This window comes from Rhinolophus sinicus, linkage group LG06, assembly GCF_036562045.2.
Source record: "Rhinolophus sinicus isolate RSC01 linkage group LG06, ASM3656204v1, whole genome shotgun sequence".
NCBI classification, from domain to species: Eukaryota; Metazoa; Chordata; class Mammalia; order Chiroptera; family Rhinolophidae; genus Rhinolophus; species Rhinolophus sinicus.
In genome coordinates, this window is record NC_133756.1 from 77,011,750 (window position 1) to 77,022,042 (window position 10,293).

A 10,293-nucleotide genomic window follows, 5' to 3' on the forward strand; every position below is an offset into this window, starting at 1 on the left:
CAGCCCCAGGACCTAAGGCTGCGACAGCTGCGCGGAGGCTCACAAGCAGCCCCGAGGCCAGCCCCAGCCGGGGGCCTGACCCGAAGAGACACCCGCGCCCTGCGCTGCTGCAATCTTCCCTGGCTATTAGGTTACGACTCTGAGCAAAGGAGACCCGAGCAAATCAGAGGCCACGTAAAGCAGTTTTTGACTGGAATTAGAGTGTATTTATTTGCAGCAATCCTTTAACAATGATCAAATTTTGACAACAAGCAACAGCAATTACTGCTAAGTGTTGCCTCTAGATAGGAGCGGCAGATAGCAGGAAACTGTATTACCTCGAAAACAAACTGAAAGGCCCTGAATGTCTGTAATCAAATCGCCATCTCCCCAAAGTCTGATTGACAGGGCTGATCACCCTAAGATAATGAATTTATTACATTTCCTGGGTTATTTACAAAGGGGGAGGGCCAATCCGATTGCCCCCTAGGTTTGACTGTAAATTAGCAAGAAAAATTGGATTGAAAAGAAACCACCCTAGGCTAAAATGTTCTGCTCTTCTCTCCTTCTTTCTTGTTACTGCTTTAAATCTTTCTCAAAAAATAATTGTTCTACAAACATATGTTCTAAAATAGTTTCCCAAAGATTAAATTTCCCTTTCCAACCCACGGTATATATATATATATATTTTTAAATCAATCCGCCTACATAACACATGGAGGATTGTAAATGTGGATGAGTTATATACATACATTTTTATAAAGGGTTTATTTTTCCTTTTATAAAGGAATAAAAATAATAGGAAAAAGTCTACCCAGCATTTGGTTCACAGGGGTGTATGATACACATCGCAACTGTTTACGTTCTACACAAGCCAAATATTCATCTGTGTATATTTGGAGGTACATTCACATCTCTCTACACACAGGTATCACTGCGGTAAAGAGCGCTGCTGACAATTTCCAAATCATGTCTGTCGTTACTGAGAAATATATTTTGTGTATATGCCAACTCAGATCTGTTTAGGAAAATAATGTTTTTACTAGCCACAAAGCAAGCTGACTATATAGTACATTTTGCAGAAGATGCTGCAGGAAAAAAGACTAAACAAAAAAGAGATTTTTATGTGAAATTTGACAGGGAATAGTCAGAGGGTTTCTCCACTTTTTCAGAGATTTAGGAGGAGAATAGGTAACGTCTAGTGTTTGAATCTCTGAAACTTTTTTTTCCCTCATAATAATTAAGGCTGTATTAAAGTATCCAGACATATAGGTCTCATTCAAATTGAATGGTAATTTATTAATAAACAAACAATGAATATGTTCAACAAAAGAAGATAGAATAAGATTAATACAGTTTCCCTTTTTATAATGAAAAAAAGCACAATTTAAGTTTCGGGCAATTTAACGTCAGGTTTTGGAAACACTTTCTGGCGTTTGGTCCACGACATCCAACTACAAATTAAAAATAAATTACTATGTTGAAATTTACATTTTAAAACAAGTCCATGAATAAAAAGAAAGCGATATTCATACACGGGGACTTTCCCCTCCTTTCAACATAGGATAAAATATCTTACAGGTGAGAGGTGAAGTAAGGAAAAGGGTAAGGGAACGGGAGAGGAGGAAAAGGAAAGCGTGCTCTCTGAAAAGCAAGAAGAAACTTACGTGTTATCTGCAGTAACACTGTCCTTTAATAAACCATGATTTTGCTGTCTCTGTGTAAAATGGTTTACGGTTTTGTTTATTTAGATAAGGCAAAGTGGAGGTGGCTCTGAATAAATCTTTTAAGAAAATAGTTTTCTTTGTGCTGGTGAGTTGAACTTTTGGAGGGATTCTATGTTCGCCGGTTTGGCGAAAGTTCTTCAAGACTTTTTAAATTGCATTTTTTTGGTTTCGATTTTGCATTGATGGTTCTTTTGGTTGTTCCTGCTTTGGGGTTCGATTCAGTTTGGCAATGAGGGGGCCTGGGGTGTCAAAACTTGCTACAGTCATAGACGAAAGCCCCGGAGGTGCGGTACAGAGATTGGCTGGAAGGAAAGGCCATCTGACAGCTACTATTCCCGTTCACCGGAGAGTTGTTCAAGCCGATCCTCTGCGACTCGAACATCTCCCGCACCGAGTGGAAGTTCTGCTGCTGGCTCGGGTATCCTGCCGCCGCGGCCGCCGCCGCCGCGCTAGCCAGGTGGCCCAGGTCTCCGCCCGCCTGGTTCAGGTACCACGAGGTGAGGCGGCCTTGGTGGGCCGCAGGGTGGTGGCCGGCCTCCTGGCCGCCGCCGGCGCCGTGGCTCAGGGAGGAGGAGCTGCTGCTGGTGACCGGGGGCAGAGAGTAGTCGGGCAGGGGGTCGTCCACAGCTGAGCCGCCGGCACCCGCAGGAGCGCCCTGCAAGTGGCCGCCGCGCTCACCCGCAGCGTACAAGCTCATGGCCTGCAGGTTGCAGTGGTAGGTCCCGGGGCCCCCCGCGCCGCCGCCGCCGCTGCCGCCCCCGCCGGAGCTGCCCGCGCTGGAGCTCTGGCTGCAGGGGGAGCTGTAGAGGGAACTCTGGCCCGGCGAGTAGGCGCCAAGCGCCAGCGGGGGTGCGATGCCCGCGCGCGAGGAGGCGGCTGCCGAGGCCAGAAGGCCCGAGCCTAGCTCGCCGGCTGCGCCCTGCGGCGACCCCCGCAGCGACGTCATGATGTTGTCCACGCTGAAGCCCTGGCTGTGGTGCGGGGGCGGCGCGGGCTGTGGGGCGGGCGGCGCGGGCTGCGCGGGCTCCGCGGCGTCCAGGCTTAGCGGTCGCGCCGACGGCAAGCTGCCAGGGGGGCTGCTCCCGCTGGACAGGCTGCTGCTGCTGCTGTCGGGGCTTTCGATTTTGGGCACCGCGGCTGCGCTGCCACTGCCCAGGGCAGCGGCCGGGGACAGGGGCTGGGGCGGCGAGGGGCACGTACCGTTCTCGGTTTTGATGTCCTGGATGCGCACGGGCGGCGGCTGCGGTCCGGGCGCGGCGCCGTCCGTCTGCTCCGGCGGCGCGGGCGGAGGCTGGCGGCCCGGCGGCGGCTCCTTGAGGTGCAGCCGGTCCTTGTCCTCCTTGTCCTTCACGGCGTCCTTCTTCTTGAAGCGCCGCCGCCGCCGAAGGAAGCTGCCGTTCTCGAACATGTTGTACGAGTCCGGGTCCAGCGTCCAGTAGCTGCCCTTGCCCGGTTTCTTGTCGTCGCGAGGCACCTTGACGAAGCACTCGTTGAGCGAAAGGTTGTGGCGGATGCTGTTCTGCCAGCCCTGCTTATTGTCCCGGTAGAAGGGGAAGCGGTCCATGATGAACTGGTAGATGCCATTGAGGGTTATCTTTTTGTCCGGGGCGTTCTGGATGGCCATGGTGATGAGCGCGATGTAGCTGTAGGGCGGCTTCACCATGTCCTTGGGCTGCGGCTGCGGCGTGTAGGGCCCGTAGGCGCGGGCCATGCCGCCCGCGTACTGCTCGGCGTGCGCGGGGTGCGAGTACACGCTCATGGGGGCCGGCATGGCGCTGTAGCCGCCCCCGGCCGCCGCCGCGGCCGCGCGGTAGTAGCTCTGCTCGCCGCCGAGGTAGGGCACCACTCCAAGGGAGTTGGGGCTGGACACGGAGTAGCGCGCCTGCATGGCCCCCGCTTGCCGCCGCCGCCCCGCGCCGCCCGCCGCCCCCCACCCTCGCTCAGGTCGGCCGCGCCGCGCCGCGCCAGCCGCCCAGTCCGACTCCGGGCCCCGCGGAGCTGGTGCCGGGCCGCCGCCGCTTCCCGGAGCCGCGGGCCGCGCGCGGCCTCTCCCTGCACTCGCTCGGGCTCCTGGGCTCCTCCGGCCACTTCGGGGCCCGCGCCAGCCGCGAAGGAGGGTCGGTGCTAGGGAACAGGACGGCCCGGGACGCCGCAGACGGCCTTGGAGGAACTCACGGAGCCACTTCCAGGCGAGAACGGGAAAAAAGAGCCAAAACTTAAAAACAAGAAGGCGCTCTTCTCGCCACACGGCCTGGGCCTTTCAGGAGAATCTGCCCGGAGCCGCCAGCGAAGGCGGCCAGATCACCAGGGCAGGGGCCGCGCCGGCCGCCTTCCCGGGCCCCGCGTCACCTTTTTTTCAGTCTCTCGCGCGCCGGCCGCTTAAGGAAGCATTGGAAAACTTCTGAACTTTTGAGCATCCGTCACCCAGGCGAGGACTTTTTTACGCAGTTACATTTTTTCCGGGCAGCGGAGCCCCGCCCCACCGCAGCATCAGTAGCCAATGGGAGGGGAGAACCGCCTCTGAATGAGCCGGAGGCCGAGCCCGGACGGCCGGCGCCCAGCCGCGGTAGGACCGCGGGGCTGACCGCACGCGCGCCGGCCCGCGGGGTCCTGCGCGGATGCCCGCGCCCCTGTGGGCGCACGGCCTGCGCTCGCAGTCGGTTCGCAACCCTGCGGCCACCCACCCGCCGCCGGCGCGGGACATGGTCTCCCACCCTGGGCCCTCCGCACGGACCTCCATTGTTCCCGCAGACTTCCTGGGTCCTCCCGGGCCCCACGCAGACCCTTCCTCTGTTCTTCCGCTCCCAGATGACACCGATTCCTGGAGCCCCAACACGCGCTGGCTCTCTCCCATTCCTAGGCTAATTTGGCCGGCTCCAGCTCCGGGATTTCCCGGGCCCCTCCTCCTTTTCCCTTCACCTTTTCTCTCTCCCCACTTTTTCCCTCCCTTCCCGATCGCCCGATCGACTGGTTTCACAGATGTCTCTAGTTCCTGCCACCTGGAGGTTCTCCTGTCCTAACTGGGTTACACGGGCCATAGTTTCAAGGGCTCAGTAACAGCCTTGCTCTGTTCCTGGTGGGGAAGGAGTTGTCGCCCCCACCGCACCGTCCGCGTGACCCCTCCACAGTAGAAATAAGGGAGGAGGGTATTCGCCTTCGCCAGGAGCTTCGGGCGGTGGTTCGCCCAGGTAGGCTATCGCCCGCCCCACTGAGGGACACCCCGCTCCTTGGCCTCCGCCCGCCCCCCCCCCCCCGCAGGGCCCTCGGCTGCGCAAGGGAGCTTGCGAAGCGGGCTGCTGGAGCCAGGAGGCTCCCCACGCTGCCCTTCGGAAAGCATGCAATCCCTCAGGTTCGCCATGCAGCATCCCCTTTTGTCGAGTACTGCGTGTTTTGGCTCAGAGGAGGGGTCAGCCTGCGGGCTCAGTGACATTAGCAGGTGTGATGACAAGAAGCAAATAAATACGTCCAAGAGCTTAACACGTCCCAGTTCAATCTCCATCTCCACACGCGCGGGGCTGCCGGCTCGCAGAGATAACGGGTGTTGGGGGGAATGTTCAGAATCGCACCTGCAAGGGAAGGGGGATAAGCGCAGAAGGCGTATCCTTCCTGGTGCATACTCGTGGGCTTTGAAGTTTCTAGGTGACTGGGGTGAGATGGGAAGAAGAGAAATGAGGGAGGAAAAACGAAGGAGCAGGACATGGATGGGCCTCCCTCCTCCTGCAGCGCGACCCTGCACCGGGGCAACTGCAGAAAAGATCCTCCTGGACACTGAGCACGAGGTCCTTTACTAGAAGCTGGGGGGCTGGCGGGTTTAGCAAACTGTGAAGAAGAGCAGCGTGTCGCATTGAACACTTCCACTCCCAAATTTTCTGACAATCTTTAACTGCAAGCACGTGTTCGGAGCCCCTTTTGGCTTCCCCCTGGTAACTCGACTTCCTCACTCCGCACAAAAATCCGAATTTCAGCTTCATTTGTTAGATGTCAGGGGCGCTGACTTGAGTAGTAGGCAGAGCTTGGTGTCACTTGAACATGAAAAATATACATTGTATTTCAAAAATGGACATTTCATGGAGAGAAGAGGAGGACCTGCTACTTCTAGAACTAGCCTGGGAGGTTGCCCGGAAGTCCCGATTCCTGAGGCCGCTGCCGCCTGGCTGGTTGTGCGCTCGGGGCACATGAAACTCCTTTTCCAGGGTGTTAGTAAGGCCCAGTCACAGACGGGCTGGAAGAACACTCGATTTTTTTTTCAGCAGGAGGCTCAGCAGTTGGCAGTTCTAAACACTTACGGGGAAAGGACCCGGGAGAAACCCCAAGACTTGAAAAACGAATTCGTGTCCAACCCGCAGCCCCTATACCCAGGCTTAATCAGCCCCTTTGGCTAAGGCTTTATGGGGCGCTCTTGCTTCAGCCTGGAGGCCAGTTAAGTAAGTGGATTCCCTAAGCTCCTCAGCATTTGGTGAATTCGGTCTTTAAAATGCGTTTCTACTACTAGCGGTGCGCAGGGACGAACACAGAAACAGCGACTCGTTTGTTTTCCGAGTGTGGGAAACGCCAACGGGCCTGGGTTTTGCAATAGACAGTCGTGCTCCGCTGCCCCTCCCCTCGTTCCCTCTGTCCGTCAGCCCCGAGAAGTGTAAACAGCTTGTTATGAAAATTTCAAATCGAATAGCAGTTGTGTTCTGGGCTCCCCGCTTCGGGTATAAAAATTGCCGTTGTGAAATTAGTATCTGGCATGCGAAAAAAAAAAAAAGAAGGGGTACAGCTTTATAAAGATCAACTTTCCACCGGTTTAGCTCTGGACATTCGCCAGGAAAAGACATTTGCATTTGTGTTTATAAGCTCACTCGGAAGCAAACCTCCAGTAAACGGTTCGAATTGTACTTCGAGTACTTATTATTGCTGCTAGCGGCGTTAAGTGGACATTAAGGCGCGGACATGAAATCTTGGGTGGGGGTGGGGAATGGGCTAAAGTTTTTATTTCCAGGTTAAAGTTTTTGATGCTCCTTTTTTCTGCTTCACGGGGTTGTTCAATCACCCGTCTCCCCCACAAACTAGTCTCAATTGGCAGAAATGCCCCGCAGGCGACAGCTGTAATGGATGTCTGATGGAACTGTCGCTCGTCACGCCCCCCGACCCCCATCCCCTCCCTGTCCCGCCAGGCGGGGTTCCAATTCCCTGGGCCCACCGGAGGGTTCTTGGCTCTGAGGAGGGGGCGTGACGTCACAGCGATATTTAAAACAAGGCCTCCCCCGGCTCCACACAGTAGAAAATCACCAAGAAGGGAGTTGTGACAAGCACTCCAGGAAATGCCCGGATTCGGGAACGTGGTGACACCGCAGGAATGAGTGTGTGTGGGGAGTAATGGGAGAGATGATGCCCTAATGCAGGTCATCAGGAGCCCGGGAACTCCTTTTCTTTTCCTTTCTTTCTTTCTTTCTTTCTTTCTTTCTTTCTTTCTTTCTTTCTTTCTTTCTTTCTTTCTTTCTTTCTTTCTTTCTTTCTTTTCTTCCTTCCTTCCTTCCTTCCTTCCTTCCTTCCTTCCTTCCTTCCTTCCTTCCTTCCTTCTTTCTTTCTTTCTTTCTTTCTTTCTTTCTTTTTCCAAGTCAAGTAGAGAGAAGAAGGGTCGCGCGGAGGACCCAGGTCCAGGAAACGACTGCTGAAGGGCGTTAGCCCAGCCCTGGGTGCACAGACTGTCTTCCCCATCAGAGACCCCTCGGGAACTTTCCAGCGTCCCCCTCAGCCCTGGCCAGCCGAATCGCCTCCATGGTGTGCCCAGACCCCCTCCCCGCCCGCTGTTCCGGATCACGCACGCTCTAGGCTCTGAGTTGTGCCCAGGAAACCGTCCAGTCGAAGGGCTAGGACACCCGCGAGCCGGCCTGGAATGGGGGAGGAGGGGGGTGCGGGCTTTGGCCCAGGAGCTGTGGAACAGGAAAGGCAGGCTTAGAGAAGATGAGGAAAGGGGCTTCTCCAGCTCTAGACGGTGCCTCGAATTCTGGGGGCTCTGCAAACCCAGGAGCGAGGCTGCAGATCCGCGGCCGTCCTACCATCTCCCCTTTCCCTGCTCGGAGACGAAGTGGAAGATTAAGGCAATTACCCCGACAATTCGACTTGAAAACGCCTCACTAGATTGAAATCACAAACAATTGGAGCAAGTCCGTTTTGGGGGTGTATTTCAGCTATTTAGGTAATTTTCATGCTTCTCTATGTGGCCTCGTTTACGTAGACCAGAAGCCCAGGGGTAGAGGAGAATATCCTGGCGTCAATAACCGTTATTCGTTATCAAAAGGTCGGCCCGGCAGGTAGTGTTTGTCATCAGTGAGACTTTTCAGCGGAGGGAGAAGGCGGGGACCGAACGTCTGGGTGACCGCGACTCCGAGGATCCACTTTCTTCTTCTCGCTTAATTCGGGGTTTCTGAGTAGAGGTTCTGTTAACGCAGTCCCTCTAATTCAGCCCCTGCTTCGTAGAAAAATAATTCTTACAATAAATTAAAAGTGTTTGTTTTTCGATGATGTTTTAAAGACAAAGTGATCTACATTATGTGTCTACATGATTTAATTAATTAGATTGTTGCCCTCCTAGGGACAGCCCTCCCCCGGAAGTTTATAAGATGGGGTAAGTTAATGTCATTCCCCAAGTCCCCAACACGGGCCGCCCCACTAGTTACGTACACGGGAGAGAATAAGCCAACACCTTCTCGTGGTGACCCCCTTGGGTGGGCTCACTTGCTGCCTCGCTGCAGGGAAACCCCAGTCTCCCAGAGCATTTCTGGGGCTCAAAGCCAAGTTGAGTATCAAGAAAGGGCCACGGGGCTTGCGGGAAGTGAATCTTTAACTTTGATGCCTAGCTACGAAAGACGCAGGGCTTCTTTTTGTCCAGGCAGAGGTAGATGGCAATTCGAACTGTCGTTTTCCGTGAACAATCCAGGGCAAGCGTACAATGTGTAAAGAGGCGGATAATTGGAAAGGACTAGTTGTGTGCGTGTGTGCTCGCGCGCGCCTCGGTTTCTCCCTACCCAGGTCCTCACCAGCCGACTCAGGGCCACCGCCGCCGAAAGTCAGGGCCCGAAAAGGTAGAGGCCATGCCGACACCCAGCTTCGCGACTTGGAGTCATTTGGGGCGCGCGCCGCTCTGGTCCCGGCTGTCCTCAAGCCGCAGAGGATGCCAGAGCCGCACAGATTGAGGGTGCGGGCGGGCGTCGGCTGTCAGAGGACAGAGGGACCAAGGCGCCTTCCCCGGGCTCGGGCGGGAAGCGCGCACTCCTGCACCTACGCCGCTTGGCTAACGGGTGTTGGAGGAAAGGTTTGACCAGTGGACAGACCCACAGACAGTTCGGAACTGCAGGCGGGGTTGAGGCCGGCTGTACCTTGCTGGCGGCTGGGCCTATGGCCTGCGGGCGGCAGACACTTCCTGGGGTTCCAGCCCTGCCCCACGGGGGACCCGCGCGCTCGGGCTGCAGCAGACCCTTTCTCTCGCCCCAGTGCGACCTTCGCGGAGTCTGAGCTTCGACGACCCGGCCCCTTCACGCGCCCATCGGGCCTGAACTCTGGGATGTTCCTCCCTAGGTCCCTCACCCCAACGCCCCGGCGTCCTCCGTCGTGGACGCTCGGCAGGGCCTGCTGTGCATAAGGCGCGAGCAGCCGCGCACCCAGACCTTGTGCCTTGCAGCTGGTTGCACCTCGAGGGGCAGAGACAAAGCGGGCACCTGGCTCGGGGCAACAGGTCTCCCCAGGGGGCGGCTCATCTTCGCGTGTGCCTGCGGCTGGAAGCGGTGGCCGGAGGCCTCTTCTGCCCTCCACAGGCTTCCTGTCTCTTCCCTGCGAGCTCAGGGCAGAGAAGGGAAGGTGTGGGAAGTCCCAAGTCCACTCCACAGCCCGGGGCTAGGGGCCACAGGTCCCCGGCCAGTCCTATACCTCCGGGGTCCCGGGCCCGCCCGCCGCTCTGGGCACGGGCACTCGGTCCTGCGCGAGCTCCGAGCGCCCCCTGCCGTCCTCAGTTTCATCTCGGCTGCGCCTCTAAGGAGGCGGGGGCTCTCCGCCCGGCTTCCTCCGTTGCCTTCCAGAGCCTTTCCTGGGGAAGTGGCTCCTGAGGAAGGGTTCCCTAGGGAAGCCCACGCCGCTGGAGTGGGACCCCGCAGGGACTGGCTGCTGTTTTCGCATCCTGAAGCCTGCCCAGAGTCCAGGCGGGAATAGCCTGTTCGTGAAGTCCCATAGGAGACTATCTCAGACTCCCAGGCACAGACCAAGGACCTTTTGGTTTCTGGAGCCCGAGGTGACCTGGTACCAGGGCTTTCAGCCACCGGCTACATTCCTTCCAGGCGGCCCATTTTAATTGATGTGCACATTACAGAAAAAGCAAGGCCGCTTCATCAAGTGAATTACATTCTGGGAGATGCCAAGGAATGTATTTACTGGCAGCCAGGTTTGCCAATAAAAGTTGCAAATGAAGACTGCTGGTTTCCAGGAAAATGTACTTCTGTTTTTTAACCACTCCTTAGTCTTAATTACGAAGAACTGAACCCCCAAAGAACCAGATTAGAGAACAGGACTAGTGAGTGGCAGTAATGGTGGCTGCTAGTGCGGTCTCACA

At 56.1% G+C, this 10,293-nt stretch overlaps 1 protein-coding gene across 1 annotated transcript; it reads right to left on the reverse strand.

Moving 5' to 3' along the window:
• Window positions 1–1,252: 1,252 nt before the first annotated feature.
• On the reverse strand, window positions 1,253–4,139 carry FOXC1 (forkhead box C1). The gene has a single exon (XM_019752390.2). It carries the CDS (start codon window positions 3,592–3,594, stop codon window positions 1,954–1,956), a length of 1,641 nt encoding a protein of 546 aa, XP_019607949.1. The 5' UTR covers window positions 3,595–4,139; the 3' UTR covers window positions 1,253–1,953.
• Window positions 4,140–10,293: the final 6,154 nt, after the last annotated feature.

Coding starts and splice junctions, on each gene's coding strand:
- FOXC1 (XM_019752390.2), bottom strand. CDS start 3,594: ATGCAGGCGCGCTACTCCGTGTCCAGCCCCAACTCCCTTGGAGTGGTG.